Genomic DNA, 25588 nt, shown 5'->3' with positions numbered 1-25588 from the left:
CTTTTGGTATTTAATAACCACACCTTGGGTCTGAAAAAAAAGAAAACGCAATTGTTCACCAAATGACACTTCTGCAAGAGTGCATTCCAGGTTTCCTTACCTGTATCTTGTTAATAAAGGATCAGCCATCATCTCCCTCACCAGCATGCCATCAGTTAGAAACTAAGAGGGAATGCAAAGAAAAATGTAGACAAACCTCTTAACAGGCAGCTTTGATACACTTACAATTTTTAAAGATGACTTCTAGGCCTTTGCCTAAATTTTTCCTTGTTTTCTACTTTTAATGATCTATTAAATTGATCTTTTTTCAGCTATGGAAGGCAAGGATGTGTTTCTGAGTGTGAACCCAGAGATAATCAAAGTGACTGCTTCTTCACCAGTATTGGATTCCTTATAAGATTCCTTACAAATAATTATTTTGTATTAAAAAAACAAAACAAAACCCAAATTGACAGCACTGGAGCATGGCAACAGACATTTCCTCACTCTTGTCTGCAAGGTGGTCAAATCTGCTTTACGAGTAACATTCTGTCTGTACATTCACTCTTGATCATCTCAGAGCACGCTACTTAGTATCCATCACACACTTCTGACCAGAACACAAACCTGAACTACTCAACAAAATGCAATGTTTGAATTTCATACTTTTTTCCTACTAGCAAGTGGAAACCCACCAGCTTGATGCAGCCATCAAAGAATAGTTTGACCTGGGATTCCAGATGTGGCCTTGAACTAGGCAAGAACTGGTATGCAAGGCAAAAACTTCCCAACTTCCAACTTCAAATGATTAATCATCACACTCAAAAAAAAGGAGAAGATTTCAGCTGTATTTAATGAACAAACATTTCCATTCCTTTCCCTTCTAAAGGGCTGCTAGCCTCAGAAAATAATCACAAAGTAAATTGTCTCATTCATCATCACTGCTATTGCAGCATAACTAAAGCAAACTCTCATCAATACCAACACAAGCAGTATTAATACTGCTCACAGCACTCAAGAACAGCTGCAAAGCTTCCTATTTAAGCCACAGCAAATGACTCTCAGCCTGCTCATCTTGGGTTTTATCTATGCTTTTAATCCAAATCTATTTTCAGGGTGGTGAGGACACTAGCTGTGATTCACTGCAGTCTTTCACTCTGACTTTGAGTGATGTAACAGGTCACACCAGCACTACCCCAACATCTGGCCATCCTTACCTTGGAAACCTCCTTCAGATTTAAAACAATGGCTGCCAAACCAGAGCACACACACCAATTCCATCGAGCTTTGGATGGCCACAGCCATTTCAAGCACACTCTTGGGGCAGCCACATGGAACAGTGAAACGTTATCTCATCTCTTCACTGGGCATCACAATGCTCTCAATTCTACAGAGTACTTGAAGAGTTTCAGCTAAGCCTTTGGGAGGAACCACACACCCTTCCTGCTTCACCTTAATTCTTGTAGCCTGTGGGTCCGTGCAGTCATCAAAGCGAATGCAATAGCCAACTTCATGCCCCAGCATTGCACCTCTTTCATCAGCAACTCGGCCTGCAACCTGAGAAAGAGATTCTAATAAACAAGAGGCAGCTCACAGCACACATCTTCATCACATCATGGTTCCATCCATTCAGAACTCCCCCCAAAAATGATCTGAGAGCTGGAACTCCTCTTCTGCAAGACCAGGCTGAGAGCGTTGGGGTTGCTAAGCCTGGAGGAGTGAAGGCTCCAAGAGACCTTCCTGGGGCGTTTCAGTACTTAAAGGGGGTGAGTAGAAAGCTGGGGACAGACTTTAGAGTGGGGCCTGTTGTGACAGAACGAGAGGTAAGGCTGAGGGAGCTGGGGGTGTGCAGCCTGGAGAAGAGCAGGCTCAGGGCAGAGTTCATTGCTGTCTACAGCTACCCAAATGCAGGCTGTAGCCAGGTGAGGTTGGTCTCTTCTGCCAGGCAACCAGCAACAGAACAAGGGGACACAGTCTCAAGTTGTGCCAGGGGAGGTCTAGGCTAGATATTAGGAGGAAGTTCTTGCCAGAGAGAGTGATTGGCATTGGAATGGGTTGCCCAGGGAGGTGGTGGAGTTGCCATCCCTGGAGGTATTCAGGAAAGGACTGGACAGGTCTAGTTAGTTGGCTAGGGCTGGGTACTAGGTTGGACTGGATGATCTCGGATGTCTCTTCCAACCTGGCTGATTATATGATTGTAATGGAGGGAGATTTAGACTAGATAGTAGGAAGACAATTTTTTCCACTGACAGTGGTGAGGTTGCCCAGGTTGCCCAGAGAGATGGTAGATGCCCCATGCCTGGAACCATTCCAGGTTAGGTTGTTTGGAGGTTCTAAACAACCTGCTCAAGTTGTGGATGTCCCTGCTGACTACAGGGATTAGATGACCTCTAAAAGTCCCTTTTAATTCAATCTTCTATATGTTTCTATGCAAATAGGAACAGAGAATGGTTTCTTCTTGTTCAAGCACTAAATTCTAATCAACATAACAGCACATACTGAAATTGCAAGTGGTAAATGCTGTCAGAAGGTTTCAGCATAACTTAATGAATCCATTTCACACAGCTCCTGCTTGGGAAAGCTAGAGATACCTTTCTCTTAAAAGGTCTGATAGACCTACAAAGGCAACCATTCAAGCAGCCACCCCACTGGGCAGGGACCACCTACCAGAAATTGTAGGAGTGCAATTTAAGAACACAGCTGGAACACAAAAAGGGAAAGAGTTCAGGGATATGGCATGCAGCAAAATTTATCACTTAAGCTGATCTGTTCCTGAACTTTACTCAGACTTATAAATTTCTAGCAAAGATGCTACTCTACTTTTCATAATACAGAATTTTCTATGCAGAAAACAGAGAACTGGCAGAACAATTACATATTTTTTTGAGTAGTACTACTCTGAGCTAGTTTTATGGCAATAGCTCCTTTAGCTGAAAAACTTGAGTTATTCAGATTTAGTCTGCAGAATATTAGGTACTATCAGGCCAGGAAACCACAGAGATATTTAACAGCTAATGGCACAATAAAACTCACAATGCACACATCAGTCCTAGGAAAATTGCAAGAGGAAGCTACTATCAGTCAGTGGAGCGACATTCTAAATCATATCAGCAGGCAGTGAATTCATTTCACTTGGAATCTTATCACTCCACTCAGCCCAAGCAGTCAGGATAACTGACACTCAGGGCAATGCAAGCAGAAGTTCAGGAATTGTTTAACTATGTCTTTTGCCTCTGCAGCTACCCCTCTATACTTCTGACAATCCACATAATCTAGATGGGAAAGAAGCTAAGCACATGGGTGACCATGAAAGGTCATTTCCAATTCAAGACACAACCATAAATCATCAACTCTACCCCTAACTCTACCCCTCACGTCCCTGCAAGAGCCACATGGTGCAGACAATTTGTAACAACATTCTCATAGAAAAACCCTACTGTGTCTAAATACTAAGTTCTGATTCAGTAATCATTTGATTTCAGGCTTCAAATCAACATGTAAAGACATCAAAGGGAAAAGAGAAGTAAGCTTGTCCTAAGAAATCATTGCAGCATACTCAACATCTTCCGCAGAACTGTGCACTGTCAGCTGGATGTCCTGTGAAGGAGAAAAGGGAGGAGACTGCAGGCAGATTGCCCAAAGCACAGGATGCAGCTCATTGCTAGAGACCTTAACCATGCTGGATCAGGTCAAAGAAAGCTGGATGAGATGAAAAGGCAGGTGGTACAGCTGCTCAGTCTGCTATGCTTTTCCTAGGGACATAAACTGATCTGTTGCAGCTTCCATTAATATTTTACAAAGGATAAAAAGATGAGGGTTACAAAATGGCACCTCATTTGCTGTAAAACAGAAAGCTGCAGCAGACATTGCTGCTCACCAAGTCAGTGTTTGGCAGCAGGCAGGGAGGTGAGGAACACTGGATATCTTCTGTGCAGACTGCTGGGGGAAGGTACAATTGAGCATCTCCTCTTCCTTCTCATAGCACATCTAACTGAGTTTATGCCTTTTTAGTCGTGTGCATGAAAGGATTTCAAATAAAATTGTTTTGTCATTTCCTTCACACTCTTACAAGGAGACACAAATAAAAAAACACAGCTCCCAACAACAAATGGTATGAATTGCCAGAACAAGTTACACAGCCTCCTCTTCTCCTTTTAGTTCCACTGGTTACCTTAAACCTGTGCACAGGTTTACATCACTACTTCACTTTGTGAAAGAAGTTAAGGGTCTCACAGGCATAGTTCCAGTCCAATAATGCCTCAACTCAGTGCAGCTCTAACCTCAGTACAGGGTTCCAAGAATCCCAGCATGGTGGGGGTTGGAAGTTACCTCTGGGGATCAAGTCCGAGCCCCATGCTAAAGCAGGGCCACCCACAGCAGCTTGCACAGGATCATACCCAGGTGGGTTTTGAAAGTCCCCAGAGAAGGAGACTGCACAACAGAGTGATTCATATTCCACTGATACCACTCAACTTCATTTCAAAGCTTCTACACCTGCAATGCTGACCTTGGCATCTTTGGCAAGACCTAGTAATCAGGTTCAATTCCACCTACAGCACCAGCAATTCTGTGAGGAAGATAAGCAGGAACATCTATTCACTCAAGAGCTCATGCACTTGTGATTTCTGCTACTCAGCAAAACCTGCTAATAAACTGGAGGTTATAATGACAACAAACATGGACACAGAGAAACTCACTGTAACAGCAGCGACTCGACGAGGCTGCGTCACTCCAACAACTCTTCCTTCAGCTGTCCAGCCAGCTTCTGCCAGGTACTGCAAACAAATGAGGAAGAGAAGAATGTGGAGGTCATTCTGAGATTACAGAAGATGTTGGTTCTCCTCACTGTGTGCCCTTTCCTGTCTCAGACACTCACTGACCTTGGGCAAATCAGCTACCTAGAGATTTTGTGCCTTATTAACATCACCATTAAGAGCAGCACAGTACAATACCTGCTCCCTGTGCACAGATGCTTGCAGGAAGCTCTTTATAATAAGGGTGCTGAGAGACTAGAAGAGGTTACCCAGGAAGGTTGTGGATGTCCCCTCCCTGAAGGTGTTAATGGCTAGGCAGGATGAGACTTTGGGCAACCTGGCCTAGCAGGTGTCCCAGACGATGGTAGGGAGGCTGGAACTATATGAACTTCAAGATCCCTTCCAACTCATGCTATGAATCTATGGTTTAGTGGTGACCTGGCAGTGCTGGGTTAATGGTTGGACTCACTGTTCTTTAAAGATCTCTCCCAACATAAATGATTCTATGATTCTACAAAGCATCCAGCAGCAGTTCTTGGGGTCTTAGGCATTTATTTTTTTGTCTCTTCTTTCATTTTGTAGCCCCCTTTAAGAAGAAAAGCCAAGCAGCACAAACCCTGTGCTTGCAATGAAGCAACAGACTCAATTTTTAAAGTTAAAATCAATAATTCACTTTGAAATATTCTCAGGCCGTTTTAATACCTGTCACAAAAGAGAACATTCTCCAAACCCACCAAACTTCAAAGGTTTCCAAGAGGAAGATTTATAACAAAATGTGTCTCTCTGTTCCTTCTGGAAAATGTATCTTCAATAAAATGTTTGAAATGATTCTGATAGAGTAATAAACACCTGATATAGCACAAAGACTACTGTCTGTACCAGCATAGACTTCTTTCTGGTGTATGGTACTTTCCTGTAGTGAAAGAAAGGTTTCTCTTACAGAAATCTCAGTTCATCCTGGTTTCTCCTTCTCTTTTTCTCCTTTTTGGTCACACAGGTGAGTTCCAGCCTCATAGGGCAGCTCTGGGTTGCTGGGTTAACCTCTCACATAAACCCCCCTGCAGGAGCACCTGCTTTTCTCAAGTTAAACAGACACTTACCTGTGGAATCTGCGTTGATTTCCCACAACCTGTTTCCCCAACAATCACCAGAGTTTGATAGTTCTCCACCAGATAAAGGATGTGATTTCTCAGCTGGAAGAGAGAAGATGACATGTCTGTATCAAAAACACGTGTGTACAAAAAAAACCCAAACTATTCAAATGGCAACATTTTCACACCTAGCAGACACAGTCAATCCATTTCACCTGGAGTTTATGCCAAAAGCCAAACAGTTCCTTAAGCTCTGTAAGCAACACCTCCAGCATATCATCAATATCATCAACCTACAAAGCCTGCCAAACTGTCAGCAACAGTCACCTGGGACAGTCAATTCCAACAAATAAAGACAGTAAGGTCATAAAACTGGTATTTTATGTGGTAAAGTGATCCTATAGAGATCCTCCAGACACAAAAGCCAGACATCATCCAACAGATTTAGCATACTGAAAAGAACTCCTGTACCTTAAAAACAGGCAGCTTTTGTCTTTGCTGTTCAATAGAAAGGGACGCATAAGGATTGTAGATGACGGTTACGCCACTGCTCTCAGCAGGACTCTGTCTCTCCTCTGAGATACTGACACCAGGACCTTCCGTGCCTAGAGGACATAAGTTAATTGTAACTTCTGCCTAAGTGTACTGCAGTGCAAGCAAAATAAATACCTTCCTTACAAGGGTAGCAGCACTCATCAAAAGACTGACATTTCCATGAAAATAATCAAAATATCAACCAACAGTAAGCATGCAGATTATCTTCCAAATGAAATGTGTGTCTCTTGCTGGTTCAAAAAGAAAAAGGGTTCTCATGTGGATAAGTACTTGCATTTCTAAAAGAAAAGAATGGAGGAAACAAAGAATACAAGAGAAAATACCCAGCAAGATCTTGGGAACTTTCTTCTTTCTCTGTGCAACAGTTTAGAAGTATCTTCAATATCCTTCCCTGTCAGAGAACTTGCCCTGACTAACATCCCAAGCACAAGCATTTCAGCTTGCCTGCCAATGAGATGTACCCTTCACTCCAGATGAGAATTTACCTCAGTTAACTAAACCCCAGTTTATTCCTGCTGCAAGTCACCATGAAACTGACAGCTGAAAATGCTGAATCATGGAAGCAAACTAGAAACAAAAAGTCATCTCAGTAACAGAATGTATTGTCTGCAGCTGCAGAGTCAACTGGGAAAGTCTGAGAGCAGAGAGCAACATGGAAGCATTCAGGCTTGGAAAGACTGTTAAGATCCATTCCGACCACTGACCAACATTACCAAGTCCGCTGCTAAACCATGTCCCTCAACAGCACATCTACACAGCTTCTAAATCCCTCCAGGGATGGGCACTCCACCACTGCCCTAGGCAGCCTGTTCCAGGGCTTGACAGCCCTTTCAATAAAGATTTTTTTTCCAAGTGCCCAATCTAAATCCTGCTGGCTGCAACTTAAGACCATTCCTCCCTTGTTATATGGGAAAAGAGATCAATCCCCACCTAGCTCCAACCTTCTTTCAGGGATCTGTAAAGAGGCAGAAGGTCTCCTCTCAACCTCCTTTCCTTTAGGCTAAACAAGCCCATTTCCTTCAGCTGCTCCTCACCAGCCCTGTTCTGCAGACCCCTCATCAGCTTCATTGCTCTTCTCTGTATCTGCTCCAGCATCTCAATGCCCTTCTTGTGGTGAGAAGCCTAAAACTGAACCAGCACTCAAGTAAGGATTTCCCTGTATTGTAAGATCTGCTTTTGGGGCTTTTCCCACTTTTTAAAAACAATTAGTCCCTGTTCAAAGCTGCCAAGCAAATTTTATAGCAAACTGGTCCCATTTTAAGAGTTGTTACTAATTATTCCAATAACTACTCACTCCCCAGTACATGATGAGTAAGAATCAGGGACTTAAAATCATAGAATCAAACAGGATGGAAGAGACCTCCAAGATCATCCAGTCCAACCTAGCATCCAGCCCTATACAGTCAACCAGACCATGGCACTAAGTGCCTCATCCAGGCTTTGCTTGAACACCTCCAGGGACGGTGCCTCCACCACCTCCCCGGGCAGCCCATTCCAATGCCAATCACTCTCTCTGGCAACAACTCCCTCCTAACATCCAGCCTAGATCTCCCCTGGCACAATTTGAGAGTGTATTCCCTTGTTCTGTTGCTGTTTGCCTGGAAGAAGAGACCAACCCCACCTGGCTACAGCCTTCCTTCGGGTACTTGTAGGCCGCAATGAGGTCACCCCTGAGCCTCCTCTTCTCTGGGCTAAACACCCCCAGCTCCATCAGCCTCTCCTCACAGGGTTTGTGTTCCAGGCCCCTCACCAGCCTCATTGCCCTTCTCTGGACACCTTCCAGCACCTCAACATCTCTCTTGAATTGAGCAGCCTAGAGCTGGACACAGCACTCAAGGTGTGGCCTGAGCAGTGCTGAGTACAGGGGCAGAATAACCTCCCTTGTCCTACTGGCCACACTGTTCCTGACGCAGGCCAGGATGCCTTTGGCTCTCCTGCCCACCTGGGCACACTGCTGGCTCATCTTCAGCTACTATCCACCAGTACCCCCAGGTCCCTTTCCTCCTGGCTGCTCTCCAGCCACTCAGTCCCCAGCCTGTAGTGCTGCTTGGGGTTGTTGTGGCCGAAGTGCAGAACCCTGCACTTGGCCTTCTTAAATCTCATCCCATAATCTTAAATATCTAGATCTTGACAAATCAATGAAGTTAACAGATATTGCTTCTCATCACAGTATCTTCTTTGCTCGTTTTGCTTTTAATACACAAGTTCCAACATTTACATATATTCCCTGTGCATACATATTACTGGAATACTCTATTAAGAAGCACTTATATGTAGTGTTAACTCTGGAACAGCTTTGCAAACCACAACAGAATACAATGCAGTGAGTGAGGTAAGAAAAATTACTAAGTTTCCCCTTTGGGAAGCCCAAATCCTGAGGGAATGACTACAGTGGTACAGCAGATGCTGGGAGGGAAGTGGAGATTTTCCAAGCCAGAATCCTGCACTTTACAAGGTCACTTACACCAGGGTGCTGAGGTCCTCGTTCAGCTCAACGGGAGACCTCACAACCCACACGACTGACCTGCTCGCTCCAAAACCTGACCACTGCTACAGCAGAAAACGTTTTTCTCACATTTAAGGAGATCTTCTCATATTTCAGGTTCTGCTCATTGCCTCTCGTAGTGTCAGCAGGCACTACCGAGAGGAGTCTGGTTCTGTTTTGTTAGGACCCCCCTCTCGAGTATTTGCACACACAGAAAAGACCTGCCTGAAGCTGCTCTTCTCCAGGCTGCACAGCCCCCAGCTCTCAGCTTCCCTTTCTACACCATGTGCTTCAATTTTGCAGTCATCTCTGTGGCCCCTCATTTTGTGGACCTCTTTCAGCAAGTCCACGTCCCCCTGCTCCTGGAGAGCCCAAACGGCACTCCGGCGGTGCCCTTGCCAGCGCTGAGGGGACCATCACCTCCCTCAGCCCAGCGGCAATGCTCTGCCCCACGCAGCCCGGGATGCGGTGACCTTCTTCGCTGCCACTGCCGATGAGCAGCTCGCAGCCAGCTTGGCGCCCACAGCACCCTAAGAGCCTCCCCTGCGGGGCTGCTCTCCCGGTGTGCGGCTGCTGGGGCTGCTCGCCAGTAGGGGCAGGGCTTCCCCCCGCTCCCCGTTAAAATCCTGGCGTTCCCCTGTCTCTTCGGCCAGCCGAGGCTACCGCGAAGGGCAGCACCCCAACTCTGCCCCGTTCCCTGCCACCCCCGGCAGCAGCCTGCGCCCGGCTGGAGTCAGAGAGAGCCCATCGCCCCCCGGGCTGGAGAGCGAAGGGACACCGCGTTCCTGCGCCGCGCTCCTGCCCACGGTCCCCGCGACCCCCAAAGCGGATGGCCGCAGGGGGCTGCGCTTCGGCTTTCGCTCCGAGCCCTGCCCCAGAGAGCGCGGTCGGAGACCTTTCCCCACACGCACCCCCCTGCCCCGCACCGCCGCGCTGCGCACCGGCCGCGGCCCCTCACCCGGCTTCCAAAACCTCACCGGTCCCGCGGGCGCCGCCATCTTGGGGTGAGAGGGCGAGCGGAAGGCGGGGCGGGCGCAGGGACCGCCGCCGCTGCGCGGGAGCCGAGCGGGAGCCGAGCGGGGCCGGCGGCAGCCTGAGCGCGCCCCGCTGGGCGCCGGTGGTGCTGCTCGGGACAGCCTCTGCTGCTCGGCGTCTGCGTAGGGAACGGACTGCAGCACTGAGCGCAGCCGGCCCCCTGAGCTCCCAGCCCAGACCCAGCCGCGTCCTGGGCTGATCCCCCAGCAGCATGGGCAGCACAGGGCGGGGATTCTGCCCTTCTGCTCTGCCGAGAGCCCACCTGCAAGGGCTGGGGCCAGCTCTGGAATCCTCGGCACAGGAGGGACATGGACCTGTTGGAGTGGGGCCAGAGAAGACCACAAAAATGACAGCTGGGACTCCTCTTATGTGAACACTTTGAAAGTTGGGATTGTTCAGCCTCGAAAAGGGAAGGCTCTAGGGACACCTTCTGGTGACCTTTCCACGGAAAGCTGAGGACAGACTTTTGAGCAGGGCCTGTTGTGACTAAAATAGGGCAGACCTAGACTAGGTGGGAAATATACTCTTTTTTTTCACACTGAAGGTAGTGAGACAGCCTCAAGTTGTGCCGGGGGAAGTATAGGCTGGATGTTAGGAGGAAGTTCTTCACAGAGAGAGTGATTGGCATCGGAATGGGCTGCCCAGGGAGGTGGTGGAGTCACCGTCCCTGGAGGTGTTCAAGCAAATACTGGATGAGGCACTTAGTGCCATGGTCTAGTTGACTGGATGGGGCTGGGTGCTAGGTTGGACTGGGTAATCTTCGAGGTCTCTTCCAACCTGGTTGATTCTATGACTCTGGCCCAGGCTTCCCAGAGTAGTAGATGCCCCATCTTCTGGAACCTCTTCAGGTCAGGTTGTTTGGGGCTCTAAGCAAGCTGCTGGAGTTGCAGATGTCCTTGTTGACTGCAGGAGGTGTGTAGTAGATGACCTTGAAAAGGGCCTCCCAACCTAAACCACTTCATGATTCTCTGAAGGAAAAGGGCTCTGTCCTTTGCCAACACTGCAGCTGCCAGAGAAAAGCATCAGTGCTGAATATTCCTGTACCTTAACAGTGAGAATGGTTCCCATTTTGTAATACCAGCTGTAACACCTATGCTCTTAGCCAGACACTCAGAATTAATGTTGCTGAGATAAAATGACCCTCAGTTGTGGGTGAAACTCACCCTTCCCCTCTGAGTCAAAGAGAAAGGAATGGGCCAAGCCCTCCAGACAAACTTCATTTTACTAACAAGAGAAGTATAGCCTGGGGGAGAACCTAGGATTGAGCAGGACTGAAAGATCAATTCCAGAAAGTCTTTGTGTCATTAATGAGGTCTAGCTAATTACTTCCTTTTTTCACTTGAAGAAAGGAAACTTCATCACAGCCGTTGCACTTTACACCAAGCAGTGAAGGACTTTTAACTTTCATTGTATCTGTTCTGAGACCCAGCTGTGGCCTATCACAGGCTCATCGTAGCCCATGAAAGTTCTTGCTGAATCAAATTTAACGTGGACTCTGAGTTAAGTACAAGATGGGATAAATAGCTTCTACTAACTTGAGTCATACTGTCAAAAACTCATGCTACCAGAGAAAAATATAACCCCCTTTTATAATCTTCATCATTCCTGTTCATTAATGGCTTGGCACACAGTGTGACTGGTGATTCACAGAGTGCTGTATCTCCATGGCCACTCTTCAAGCTCAGTCTGTAGGAAACCATGTGAGCAAGAGGTTATTCAGTTACAATTAAAGTTATAATTCAGTTATAATTCGAATTCTAGTTATTTATTTCCAGGCACTTTTCAAGTTAAGTCCATTCTATCAAAAATAAATACAACTCTTACCACAATACTTTGTTACTAGCTTGACAAAAAGCCCTACGTAGAAAGAGTGACCTGTTAAAGAAATGAGATGAAGAATAGAGTTAAACATTTCTGTTTGAGGAAACATATACAGGGAAGTAGTGTGAGGATAATACTGCACAAACAATGCTGTGCACAGGGTATAGCCTTGTGTGTGATTTGTGTTTATGGAAAATATAGTTAACAAAAATGTGTATTTCAAACTTCTTCACATCTGGATGGAAGAAGATTATGTGTCTGTAAACTAATGAACACTCACAGCTGAGGAGAAGCAGAAGTAGTCCATTTCTATAACTCTTAAGCCTAGGAGTACAGACTCTCATCAGTAAATTCAAGCTACGCCTGTAAGCTCCACACGCCAAATTTCATGTTGTTTTGTTGATGTTTAGCACAGATCCACATGAAATTCCACTTCTAGGTTTCAATCTTCGCCTTTGAAGCCCAGACCCTGCAGGGGACAAGCCCAAGTTTGTTACAGTAGCAAGAGCCTCAAGAACAACATGAGAAATACTCTCCCTTTGCTTTAGCCACAGCTGCCATGGTTGGATTAACATGAGTTTCTGTACTGGCTGCTGGAATTTCAGTGTCTTAGTGAACAGCTGTTGGGAGGATGTTTATTCATTTGTGGGTTTTTTGTTTTCTCCAGAGATGGGTGGGAGTTCTAAATTCAAACCTTAAAAATTGATTGTTTCTGACTTGCCTGTCGCTGCCTGTCTGGTGAAAGCAAGGCTTTGGAGAAGCTGCAACAGCTTCACAGATTTCAGATCTATTCCATTTTTCACCCAAGATCAGACAGCAGGAGCAACCTTAAAGAAGCCCCAAACTACATATATTAATGTCAAGAAAATGGTTTTGTTTGGCTCTACGACAAACACAGCAGGGGCACAGCAGGGTCTGAGGAATCTTTTCCTTGCAATTGTTTATTGTGTGATGTCCAACGACCCAAGTATTCTTATAAACCAGAAAGAAAAGTCATTTGAAATCTAGTCATTGCAAAAGCCTTGTTCACCTGATGCCAGCTCCATCTGCCTAGCAGCACAGCTTCGTGAAGATGTGGCATTTGAGGACTAGCAGCATGGTACTGATTTACTAGCTTCCACATCATGGTTACTGCAGTTCTGTGTCATGAAATGGTTTGTGGAGAGTTTGTGCAACACAACACTAAGCTTAGGCTGATTTTGGAGCAATGCAAAGAGTCATCTTTGGAAGACTTTTAAGCAGAATTATTTTCTAGACCTAGGTTTGCTAAAGAAAAAGGTTTGAGCCACTGAACTAAGACACTGCTACCCCATCAGCTTAGAACATGTAAGAATAGGTTGAAAAATGGAAATCTGATGGAATACTAGAAGTCAGTGTTGGCTTTCCAGGTGTTAGAGGCTCACATCAGAGGCCAAGACACCACCATAACCGAATCTGCTCATGTGCACTACCACAGTCTTCACACAAAGCCACCACTCCAGTATCGCTTTCTCTCATTTGGAGGTTTGTTTCCCAGCTGCGCTCACACAGTAAGGCAGTGCTGGATGTGGATGGGTGGACACAGTTGCTGAGGTTCTGCTCCTGGCAGTTCATCTCTCCCCGATCCAGTGTGGCCTCATGACTAGAGAGCCATTCCTCTTAGTCAGTGGAGGAGAGGTGTGCATGGTGTTGACTGGCACACAGACTGCCTCTCTCGAGGCATGCAGCCAGCTTCGCTTCTGCTTCAGGTTTCCTACAAACGCTCTAAGATACAAAAACTCCATTCTCAGGAAGTTTTCCCTGGTCATGTCTCTGGAATCCACTGTTATCCTGACCAGCTGGTCCAACACCTTGCTCTTCTTGCAGATGGAGAACTCTCCGAGGTCAATAGGCTTAGACCGTGCATAAAGAAGGCGGAATTCCAGGTCAAAATGTGCAACTGCAGGGCCTGATAGGATCAAAATGTTATTACTGTTCAGCTTCCCATCTGTCCAGGTGAAACTAGAGAAGAAGAATGAGTGAATTCCAAGTTAATTCAAAACAAAAAGTGCACAAAGGATTAACTGAAAATTCTCTTTCATCACAATGAGTTAATTGCTCTTATAACCCAAACGATGGGCAGTGCACTCTTTAGGGGTACACACACTGACAAGGAAAAGTGGCTCTGCCACACTTCTGGTTTTGCCTTTCCATGGGAAAAAAATCACATTAAGCAACACAAAGAAACTGGCACTTGCCTGTAGGAGCCTGTTGTCACTCTGATGCCATCCACTAACATGAACTTCTCACAGACTTTTCCAATAATTTTGGCACCTGACCTGGTGTAGTAAATGTTCCCTGTGATGTTTCGAACTCTCATCAGCTGGTAAAGATACAGCAAGTGTCAGGTGGATTTCTGAGTTCAGTGATTGCACACAAAAGAGTAACACACAACAATGTCCATCACTGAGCAATGAGCAAAGGTTGCTCTGCAGTGACATGAAATTCACCCTATAGAAACCAAGTGATAATTTTATCTTGTTTTAGTAGTCAAAGAAGCAAACCCATACACAGACTATGCAGAATGTGACTAAGAACCTAAGCTCTGAAGGACCCAAACCCCACAGACTGTGAAAGCTGATGGAGAAGCAGATTCTAAGCAGTCTCACTGAGCCTGAGAATTCCACTTGTGTTTTAGGAACTGCATTTCCTTGAGTATTCAAGTAGTATTTGCGCTCAGAAAGCACCTCTAACATCCACTTAAAAGTTTTCACTTCTAATAATTTCCTTCTTATGCATGACAAGTTAAATCTTCCAGGAAAGAGCTGGAGCTACACAATCCCCGTTTTACATTGTAACAGCAGGGACAGTTGTATCTGCTTTAATAGCTCCAAGGTTACAGTCACAAGAGGATCTACCCATGTAAATATCTCAAGGCTTACCTTCTCCTCTTCCAAGTCAACTCCCAGATCCTTGCACATTTTCAGAAAGTGGGAAAATAAAGACTGATCTAGGAGGATATATACTTTAACTTGCCGCTGGCTGCAAGCCTCCAAGAGGTCCTTGAAGATATCAGTATCCGTGAAGGAATCCATAACCAGGGCAATCATCTGCAACAAGTTTCAGAAGACATCATTAGGTTATTTCATCCCGTGGGGATGTGATACCTGAGGAGTTTGACTTTCAAATCGACTATTGCCTCCCCCTTTCTCTTTTTTTCTGGTGGTTATGGTCTTTTGTGTTATATTCTTCTGTTGTTCACAGAACCCCTGAAGCGTGAAACAGACATCAGAAAGGTTAAAGTTCTGTGAAGAGCATTTTATCCTTTCCCCCCACGTTTACAACAGTGCCAAGACCTAGGAAGGCAGAGAGAAACTTGACACCTCTCCAAAAATCTAAGTGAGCTGGTAAAAAAATATATGTAGGCGCCATGAGGAGAAGAAGGACATTTTGTTGTCAGTCTTCTTCAGCTACATCAATATTCCTGGTCTAAAAGGAGCACTGAGCTGACCGTGGAGATGTTTGGGAGTTGCAGAGAATACCTCAGAAGAACCAGAGCAGTGACTAAACAAATATATTGCTCCAGGTTTCTCCCTCACCCAGAGATATGGCAAAACCAGGTATCTAGATCCGTGTTAGCCAAATTTGGTCTCAGATTCCTAGTCAAGAGACAAAAATGGGAGTCTTATTCAACTTATTGTCAGATTCACATGCTATTTCAAGCTAAGATTTGATGCACTCTCACGAACCATCTACGGCCCTTACAAGACGTTTCCCGGGGGGGAACTGCCGAGGTTCGCTGTGTATGCACCACACGAGGTGGAAGCAACAACTACTTCAAAGGGCCTGGAATCGGCACGGTTCAGATATAATTGCTCTTAGGTGCCAAGTCTATGAGGGAACTGAGTGAGGGCTGGACAATACGGACCTGGTTTTCATCAATATCGCGGAAAAAAACCTGTGAATAATCAACCTATGGGGGGGGGGGGGGGGAATGTGTGTGTGGAGAAAACAAGAAACTCAGAAACAAATGAAAATAAGCAATACGGAAAAAAACCCAGAGGAAATAAACCCGTGCGCTTCTTCAAATGAAAACGAAGTGGCAAATCCGAGAACCCCAGCACGGCTGAAAGGCACCAGTGAAGAGCACCCAGTCCAACAGCTTTGCTAAAGCAGGGTCACCCAAAGCAGGCTCTCCAGGATCGCGATGTCCGGAGGAGTTTAGCATCTCTCCGGAGAAGAGAGAGGACACGACCAATCTCAGGCCCCAGACAGACGGAGCGAAGCGGTGTGTCCCGCAGCCCGCTCCCGCCGCGGCCGCACTCACCCACCTGCCGGGCGGAGCGGATCTGCCGCCGCACCGCCTCCTTGCAGCCGCAATCGCTGGCCCCGTAGGCCGGCTGGAAATGCGCCTCCACCCGCGTCAGCCCGCGGAAGGCGCCGCTGGCGAAGCCCGGCCAGCCCAGCTCCAGCGCCGGCGGCTCCAGGTCCGACAGCTCGGGGAAGTAGGTGAGCGAGGAGGCGTCGAGGGAAGCGCCGAGCGAGGTCTCTGGCTCCGGGCCGGCGGCGGGCGGCAGCGCGCCCCGGGCGATGGCCTGCACCTCGGGCTCCGAGAGGAAGGGCGGCAGCTGCTCCCGCCGCAGGAAGGCTCGCAGCGCCTCGGCGCCGCCCGCCACCAGCTCCTCCAGCGCCAGCCGATGCGCCTCGCTGTAGGGCCCGGGCGGCTCCGGCGGCCAGCGCCCGGCGCCCTCCTCCAGGCACTGCGAGCTGTTAGCCATGACCCGGTCCCGCCTCAGCATTGCCCCAAGTCTTTATAGCGGCTCCACCGCCCCGCGCCACGCATGGGAGGCTCTTCTCCGCCTTCCGTCCGGCCCCGGGGAACAAGAAGGAGCCGGCGGGGCCGCGAATGGAGCCTGCCCCGCGGCAGCGGAGCCTCTGCTCTATCCGGACAGAGGCAGCGGGGAGGAAACGGGCGCAGGGACAGACAGAAGAGCAGAACCCGGCGGCTACTCTCGGCGCCCCTGAATAAGACAGGGAGAAGACCAGCCCCTATCTGCGCCCCGCTCCAGCTCAAACGGCTGCTCCCAAACTAAAAGGGCAGGTGGCCCTCCCATAGGGGCGGCTGCATTCCAGGTGTGCGTGCCCAAAGCAGCAAGAAAGCACCAGCGAAAGGGGAAGTGCTGCATTAGTCACCCAAGCTCCACATGCCGAGCAAGGTGAAAACAACGCTCGAGTGAAAACCCCCATGGCAAAATGAGTTTATTTGTAAACTGTTGCATGTTCCTGTGAATACAACAGCTGCAGTGTAATGAAAGAAGCATATAGAACAAACAAGTCAGTCTTACATATTCAAGTCCTGCTGAATGTGAGCTGCTCAAAGTATAACTCACAACTGGCTACAAAGGAGTATCCCAACTCCAAGCCCGTAACTTGCTTCACTCACAGCGTTCAAAGTCCAGGAAACAGACAAAAGCTCAGAAGAACAAGCTCAGGCAGAACTTTTCCGCGCTTGCATCTCTCTGTAGAGCTGCTTTACAGCTTTAGGGAGTGGCTACTTAGAAATCCAAGCTGTGAAAGCATTTAAGCCTCCTTGCACATCTCACAGAACCCCCCGCCCCGGGAAGAAAAAGCCTGCAAGATCATCGAAGTTCAACTATTAATTCTGAGATAGGAATGCCAAAGCTAGCAGAATGAAGTGTTGCTGCCTGCACTTAAGTTTCAGCCTGGTTGAGCTTTGGGGAGTTTCCTGTTCATCCATTCATTTATTGCTGTTCACAGGACCATCTCGGGCCAGCAGCTGAAATGTGCCATCTACTGGATGCATGGACCGTAAAAAAAAGGTACCCAAACTGCTTTCATTCGGCAGAATGCAGTCCAGCCAGTCAGCAAAAGGACACAGATCTGAAAAACAGCAGGTCAGAGATCCAAGAGGGCGGCCATACACAGCTCTGAAAGGTGATTTCGCAAGCTCAGATACACAACAGTGCTAAAACCCCCCCAAACCATTCAGGAACACCTCTGCAAAGCAACTTAACCAGCAAGGTTTTTAATTATCAAGTAGTTGCCAAAAGCACAAGTGGCTCTTTCACTCCTCAGACCAACTTAGCAGTGCATAAACAGAACAGGAACAAATATTTCAGGTAGGGCACTTTTAAGGAGAAAAATGGGGGGGGTTCACTTGTTCAATAATGTTACCGAACATAACCTAAAACATTTTTTAGTGCATGTCAGTTTACTTCTGGACAGGAGCTGTCATGTGCCTGCATTGACTGGCCTCCAAGTTCACTCCAAGGAAGGAAGCTGTTGACAGGTCTCTTAACAGAGAAAAGATGATTCTGACACTCAGAGACTGAGCCAGAAGTGGAAGCTCATTTTAAAGTGTGAAGATTAGAAGTCGTAATAAGAGGCAACAGGCACAAACTAAGAGGCAACACACACAAACCCACCACTAAATTGACTTTTCAGGTTAAACATCCAGAATTAAAACTTGACCACTACTACACACAAGAGAAACATGCAGTACAGTATAAATACCCCCCCCCTTCTTTTTTTATTGGTTCACATGCATAATCTATAAACAAAGTGATAGGGAGCAAGGTACACATGTATTTAAGAAGTCAAAGTGCTGGAGGAAGTGGAAGAATCAACAGGTACCAAGCCACCCCAGACTGGAGCTCGTCTGTTCTGCACTCAGAGCAGTGATCATTTGTTCAGAGAAAAGAGGGAAACGTCGCGGAGGCTGCGCAGGCTGGCGCTGATGTCACGTCTCTGCTTCAGACTGCAGGTCCCCGGGTAGCGGGTCATGTAGCTTTCAGGCACACGTCCCCTGCGGGACAGGATATCCACCATGTGGCTGAGCTTTGACCGGATAGTGGAGTAGTGGAATTGCCTCTCTTTATGGAGCTTTTGGAAGTGCCCTGCCCTGTGGCTGGTGGGATAGTCGAAGGAGCGGAGAGAAGAGATCGAGCCAGCAGAGCTTGCCAGAGAGCGCTGGGATGACAACGAAGACTGCGATCGCAGACTGGAACTTGATACAGCCTTCCCAGCCAGAGAAGATTCTTCTTTTGACAGCTTCCTCTGAGGCAGGAGAGCCTCTGTGTACAACTTTCTGTGAAGTAGAGGAGTTTCTGTGTACTTATCTTCCTGTGTCTGTGTCACTGCAGTTTTCAGCAGAACTGAAGTCTGAGTGCCTGTAGTTCTGGCAGTGACTGATGCCTGAATGCCAGTCTCTTCCGTCATAGTGTTGGTCTGCGTGGCAGTATTACATGCCCTCACTACAGGCTTCTCTTCTCTTCGCCCCGTTTGGGTTGATACACTTCTCCACTTCACTATGGCTTCTCCATTGCTGAACCACTCCTCTTCAAGAATGCAATACTGCCCCGGGTTACAAGGTTGCCTTCCAGGACTACCTACAGCATGATCTGTTTCTTTCAACAGTTTCTTTGGAGTACTAGACAACTTGGCAAATTCTGCTCTCAAGTTGCCATCTACAGTATATTCTTTGTGGGACTCTCTCCTGTTCACCAGGTGACCAAACATCCCTCTGTTTCTAGAGCTGATGGGGATTGACTGGGCATAAAGAATCCTGAACTGGAGGTCAAAGTGTTCCACCACTTGACCCGACAGCACCAGCAAACTACTGTTGTTCAGCTTCCCATCAGACCACGTGAAACTATGGAAAACAAACCAAGATTCATTGTTAGTTATCTGCACATTTCAACTGATAGAAAGCAAAACTCAGAACTGCTGAGCATAAATCATGCTCCTTGGGTGGGTACACCACAGTCCAGAGAAGGGCTTGAAAGTGCTGGTTGACAAGAAGCTCAACATGAGCTGGCAAATGGTGTGAGTACCGCAGACCCAAACACATCCTGGGCTGCATCCACAGCAGTGTGGACAGCAGTTGGAAGGAGGGGATTCTGCCCCTCTGCTCTGTTGAGACCCCAGCCTGTAGTGCTGGGTCCACCTCTGGAGCTCCCAACACAAGAAGGACATGAAACTGTTGAAGTAGGTCCAGAGGCCATAATGGTCCGGGGACTGGAACCCCTCTTCTGTGAGAGCAGACAGAGTTGGAGCCTTGTTTTCTCCAGGCTGGATAACTTCAAGGGGACCTTACAGCAGCCTTCAAGGTTTTAAAGGGGACCACATGAGATCTGGAGAGGGAGTTCTTAGAAAGGTGTGGAATGACAGGACAAGGGGTAAAAGCTTCTAAATTGAGCTTCTTCCAGTGTGGTTAGACATTGGGGAAAAAAATCTTCCCTGTGAAGGTGGTGAGGCACTGGAACAGGCTGCCTAGAGAAGTTGTGGAGGTTCCAACCCTGGAAGCATTCAAAGCCAGGCTTGGACGGGACATTGAGCAACCTGTTCTAGTAGGAGGTGCCCATGCTCATGGCAGGGAGTTGGAACTAGATAACTGTTAATATATTTTCCAATGCAAACCATCTTCACTAGGCACCAGCAGACTGCAATACTTGCCTGTAAGAGCCTGTTGTCACCCTGATGCAATCTACTAACATGAACTTCTCATGGACTTTCCCAACAATTTTGGCACCTGACCTCAAGCAGAAGGTGTTCCCTGTGAGAGCCCGAACTCTCATCAGCTGCTTGGGAAAAGAAGGGAAGAAAATTATATCAGATTTAACTTCCAGAAAGTTCTGATTAGCAATTCTACCCAAAATCAGCTATGGAGACAGGAATGACATTAGCTTTGTTACATTGTCTGCTGTGTCTTTAGTTTCACAGGACAACATAAGGATCTAAATCAGATACATCAAGATAAATGTCTCTAAATTTCAGTTAGATGAAGAGATTCTGTGGAGAAAATAACTATTTCTAACTAATTACTGCACACAGAGCTATGTCCATACCAAGACATAACACAGTTCTGTCATCTTACATTCAGAGGAATGAAGTCAGCTGGGTCACATCATCCAAATCTTTTAAAACCAACCAATTCTGTGTTAGGAAAGGAGATATTCTCAGGGCTGTACCGCCCTCCAGCTCCCTGTGTTTATTTCCTGTAGCAAGAAGTCCCTTGAGCCAAAGAATAAAGCTTCTGAAATCTTGCAGAATTAAATGCTTCAAAACTGTTGTTTCCTCAGGAGAGGAGTGATAGCGTGCACTCCACCCAGCACTTCACCAGGTTCAGAGCAGGGCTATAGCTCCTAGACACAGGTGGGGTATGGCATCAGATGTGCCTTCTCTGCATGGGTTTGAGTAGTTTCACGTGTTAGATTAGGCTGTACCAAAACCCAATCAACCCTTGATCTTCAGGACCTGAGAAACACTTCACAAAACTCCCCTTTTGCAGCAGTTACCAGCTCTAGTCTTTTAAGGGACTCCACTTTAGAGTATCTTTAATATCCAACACCATAAACTGTACCACCAGAAATGAACAAACATGGGAGGGTTTGGTTTGATTTTTTTAGTACTTACATCTTCCTGCTCAGGACAAACTCCCAGATTCTTACACATTTCCAAGAAATAGGGTAAAAACTCCTGGTCCAGGAGAATATAGACAGGGACCTTGCGATTGCTGCAGGCATCCCAAAGGTCACCAAAGATATCAATATCTGTGAAGGAATCCATCACCAGGGCAATCACCTGCAAGAAAAGTGACACCTCTTGTTCAAGAGCTTTATTTTACACCAGGTCAGATCACTGACTCTCTCACTGTCTGCAGACTCCTACTAGGTGTATTCCAATTTTCCATCCCATACCTTTACAAGTCCTCCCACCCAACTTTACAGAAGGCAGATCCTACATGGAGAAGATTTTCTCTCACTGGACATCTATGATCAATCTCTCCAGCTGCTTCAGTCACATCACACACCATTTGGTGTTGGAATTCTCATCCTTCAGAACCAGGAACACACATCTGTGTGGACACACAGCTGATCTGGCTTAATGACTTTTCTATTCTCTTCCCATTGGAACAGCAATACAGACCAGAACTATACATCTGTTGGAGGTACCTGGCACCTGCCCTTATCAGCTAAATAAGACACCCACACACTGCTGCAGCACATGCAAGGTGCTTATTGCGCACAACAGCTTCTCTGTGTGTGGCACTGTCTGTACTCAGGGAAAACACTTCCCACAAGAACAGGCGCATCTTTGCATTGTCACCTGTGCCCTGCTCCTTAAGGCAGAGATCTGTGCTGTAACACACACAGAAACATAGGTATTTTGAGATAAAGCTAATGTATGCTTGTGCTTCTTACCTGTCTCCTGGGCTTTTCTCCACCAAACCACTTGTCTAAGTGTCAAAAGAAGAAATATAAGGTGCTTCTGGCAAGACCAAGTAGAAACTAACCCCTGAAAACCAAACAACTCACACCAAACCCCTTGGAAACACACTAGTGCCTTCAAATGACTACTCAGTTAACAGCACACTGGAATTTCAGTGTTAGTAGCTACAAAAGAAAGACACTTTTAATCAAAAGTACACATTTAGAGGGGAGAGAGAAAACCCTTTTTTCTGCTCTCATACAGGATAGGAGAGGGAAGACAGTGAGTATCCCCTTTAGCCACTCAAGCTAACTGCATTTGAGCGAGTTGAGAAGAAGCTTAGAAAACACCTGAAGTTTTCCTGTTCCTCACATTAACCCAAAGAACTCTGATATGATAGAGCAATCTTACATAGCACCTGATGTTCAATAAATTATAGGGGCCGAAATTCCTCTCCACTCCGTGCCCACAACACCACCCCCTGGATGAGGCACACACAGAGCAGTGGCAGGAACAGTTTGCTTGGCTCTGGGCTCTGTGTGAAGGAGGGCATTGTCAGGATGCTGCAAGCAGTTACAAGCCAGAACAGCTTTTGGGAGAAACAGCTACTTGCATTGAGTTTACTCAAGTCACCAGACTGGTCTCATTTACCTGATAAGGATCCTCTGAGAACAGAGCTTCCTTTTGTGGCCGCTTCTGGCCAGAAGCCCACGTTCATGTCATTCTCACACACACTCTACCCTTCTGCACTCAGAAGGGGGCAGGGACACAGCTCAGCTGCTGATTCAAAGGCCTGCCATGTATGAGCACATTACACCGAGGCAGGGGTTGCTTCACTTGGCCACCCAAAAAGGAAGCTATCCATTTAAATTTCATCTGAGCCAACTGAACGGCTGCTTGCCAGAAGGGTGGCTCCCTTCTGGGAATTGCAATTGGAAGCCATAACCTCAGGTAGCATAATGAGCTACACAGAACGTTAGGACTTACTACACCACATGACTTTTAAACCATACTCTGCATCAAAGAAAACCATCCATTGCTGAAGTCCTGCTAAAAGCACGTCTGGGGGCGATTAAGGAGGTGAGAAAGGGAAAAGATGAAGACAAGGAACAGAGAAGAAAGATAAAATCTTGGGGGTCCTTTTATAAGAAAGTTCTTTTACAAGAGGCTTTTTTTGTGTCATGCCCATTTAGGGACTGTAGGAGCACACTGCAAGTCAAACTGCAGAGCTTACATCAGGGAAAACTTCCGCTTGGAGCAAGAGCAAGATCAGCTGGAAACACTGCAGTGAGTGGTCTGGTTCTAAACAGCAGCGGCGGTACAGGAGCAGTACTAGGGGACTGGAAGCTAGCAACCTACCACCTCCGGAGCAACCAAGGAAGTGAAAATTCGAGGCTCTGGCGTATAGATAAACACTGTTAAGTAGAGAAGCAATAGTACATTTATAAACTTGTCCTCCTAACCTGCCTCTCTTTGCTCTGGGCTGATCCCCAGCAGCGCAGGCAGCAAGCGAATTTTTGTCCCGCTTCGTAGACCTGCTAGAGAAAGCCCCCGGCCAGGGCTCTCTCAGAGGGTGTTGCTGCCTGAGCCCGCAGTCCGCTCCCGCCGCGGCCGCACTCACCCACCTGCCGGGCGGAGCGGATCTGCCGCCGCACCGCCTCCTTGCAGCCGCAATCGCTGGCCCCGTAGGCCGGCTGGAAATGCGCCTCCACCCGCGTCAGCCCGCGGAAGGCGCCGCTGGCGAAGCCCGGCCAGCCCAGCTCCAGCGCCGGCGGCTCCAGGTCCGACAGCTCGGGGAAGTAGGTGAGCGAGGAGGCGTCGAGGGAAGCGCCGAGCGAGGTCTCTGGCTCCGGGCCGGCGGCGGGCGGCAGCGCGCCCCGGGCGATGGCCTGCACCTCGGGCTCCGAGAGGAAGGGCGGCAGCTGCTCCCGCCGCAGGAAGGCTCGCAGCGCCTCGGCGCCGCCCGCCACCAGCGCCTCCAGCGCCAGCCGATGCGCCTCGCTGTAGGGCCCGGGCGGCTCCGGCGGCCAGCGCCCGGCGCCCTCCTCCAGGCACTGCGAGCTGTTAGCCATGTCAGCCTGGCTGCAGGGCCGGTAGCGCCTGTACGGCAGTTTGAATCCAAACAACTCCGCGCCGCCGCCGCCACTGGGGGAGCCGCGCCCCGCCCCGGGCCTGGGTTGGCTGCGGCAGAGGCGGACTCGCTGCAGCCGGGGCGGGACGAGAAGAGCATCTGGCGGAGCGCTTTTGTGTGGCGTGGGTTCCGCGGGTCTGCTCCCACCCTCAGGTCCTCCTGCCCCCCGGGCCGAGGCGGCTGTCCCACGCCGAACCCACAGAGTCATTCAGGTCGGAAAGGGTCTTCGAGATCACCAACTTCGGCCTATCACCCACCATCATCTAATCAACTAAACCATGGCAGCAAGTGCCACGTTAATCTCAGGTTCTGTGCTGTGGGGAGTCTCCCTAACATGCAGGGTCCCCCCTTCTCCCTCAGCTGTCCCACCTGTAGCCATCCATCGCAGCGCTGCAGTCACGATTCGTCCCACCATGTGTCCGTGACAGGAACTACGGCATAGCATTCTTGCCGTGGGCTTCCACCTCCTCTTGCTGCTTACCCAATCTGCGTGCATTAGTGTGCATGCACCTCAGCTGGGCTGCTCATTTCACCCCATTCTGGTTTACCACCCTCAGCCGCCTCTCTGAAAAGCTCGGTTTCATCCCCTTCACCGCTAGTTATGAGCTCTGCCAACTCCTGGGCTAGAATCCTTTTGCCCTTTTGAGGTAGATGGAGCCCATCGGTGTGTAGCAGCCCAGGTGCAGTGAAAGTTACCCCCATGACCAAAACACCCAACATCCCACTGATGGCACCAGTCCTCGAGCCATTGATGATAACCTGGCTCCTCCTCTTCCTTTCAGCGCACATCCCTGCCGCTAAGGGCAGTGAGCAGAACACCACCTGTGCTCCTGCCCCATCAGTCAGTCAACCCAGAGCCTTGAGTTCCTTCTGAATTAGCCTGCTGCCTCAGACCTGCCCCATGGCCAGCCCTGGTATCAGCTGATAGAAAGAGGGGAAATGACATCAATTTGTGCCACTCTCTTCTCCCTGGTATCAGCTCAGAGAAAGAGAGGAAATGACATCAATTTGTGCCACTCTCTTCTCCCTGGTATCAGCTGAGAGAAAGAGAGGAAATGACATCAATTTGTGCCACTCTCTTCTCCCTGGTATCAGCTGAGAGAAAGAGAGGAAATGACATCAATTTGTGCCACTCTCTTCTCCCTGGTATCAGCTGAGAGAAAAAGAGAGGAAATGACATCAATTTGTGCCACTCTCTTCTCCCTGGTATCAGCTGAGAGAAAGAGAGGAAATGACATCAATTTGTGCCAGTCTTTTCTCCCTGGTATCAGCTGAGAGAAAGAGAGGAAATGACATCAATTTGTGCCACTCTCTTCTCCCTGGTATCAGCTCAGAGAAAGAGAGGAAATGACATCAATTTGTGCCACTCTCTTCTCCCTGGTATCACAGCTGATAGAAAGAGAGGAAATTACATCAATTTGTGCCACTCTCTTCTCCCTGGTATCAGCTGAGAGAAAGAGAGGAAATGACATCAATTTGTGCCACTCTCTTCTCCCTGGTATCAGCTCAGAGAAAGAGAGGAAATGACATCAATTTGTGCCACTCTCTT

At 48.0% G+C, this 25588-nt stretch overlaps 3 protein-coding genes across 4 annotated transcripts in view; all 3 read right to left on the bottom strand.

The window, feature by feature from the left end:
* Window positions 1–9879, bottom strand: part of DHX35 (DEAH-box helicase 35) — a 33339-nt gene extending 23460 nt beyond the window's left edge. For both annotated transcript variants that reach the window (XM_064167749.1, XM_064167750.1), the window contains exons 1-6: window positions 9823–9879; window positions 6296–6429; window positions 5834–5926; window positions 4677–4754; window positions 1432–1536; window positions 101–162 (exon numbers count right to left, since the gene is read on the bottom strand). In XM_064167749.1, the coding sequence (XP_064023819.1) occupies window positions 101–162; window positions 1432–1536; window positions 4677–4754; window positions 5834–5926; window positions 6296–6429; window positions 9823–9862 (512 nt within the window). In that variant the 5' untranslated portion in view covers window positions 9863–9879. The remainder of the gene's footprint in view (window positions 1–100; window positions 163–1431; window positions 1537–4676; window positions 4755–5833; window positions 5927–6295; window positions 6430–9822) is intronic.
* A 1381-nt stretch (window positions 9880–11260) lies between these two features.
* LOC135188221 (protein FAM83D-A-like) lies at window positions 11261–16843 on the bottom strand. The gene is made up of 4 exons (XM_064167516.1): window positions 16010–16843; window positions 14621–14788; window positions 13937–14061; window positions 11261–13700 (listed from the first exon to the last, which is right to left on the bottom strand). Exons 1-4 carry the CDS (start codon window positions 16475–16477, stop codon window positions 13310–13312), a joined length of 1152 nt encoding a protein of 383 aa, XP_064023586.1. The 5' UTR covers window positions 16478–16843; the 3' UTR covers window positions 11261–13309.
* An 81-nt stretch (window positions 16844–16924) lies between these two features.
* LOC135188222 (protein FAM83D-B-like) lies at window positions 16925–23995 on the bottom strand. The gene is made up of 4 exons (XM_064167517.1): window positions 23534–23995; window positions 21114–21281; window positions 20154–20278; window positions 16925–19350 (listed from the first exon to the last, which is right to left on the bottom strand). The coding sequence occupies exons 1-4, from the start codon at window positions 23978–23980 to the stop codon at window positions 18381–18383; spliced, it is 1710 nt and encodes a 569-aa protein (XP_064023587.1). The 5' UTR covers window positions 23981–23995; the 3' UTR covers window positions 16925–18380.
* Between the last annotated feature and the right edge of the window lie 1593 nt (window positions 23996–25588).

The sequence above is a fragment of the Pogoniulus pusillus genome, chromosome 29 (assembly GCF_015220805.1).
Source record: "Pogoniulus pusillus isolate bPogPus1 chromosome 29, bPogPus1.pri, whole genome shotgun sequence".
NCBI lineage: Eukaryota > Metazoa > Chordata > Aves > Piciformes > Lybiidae > Pogoniulus > Pogoniulus pusillus.
This window is presented reverse-complemented; position numbering and strand designations above follow the sequence as displayed.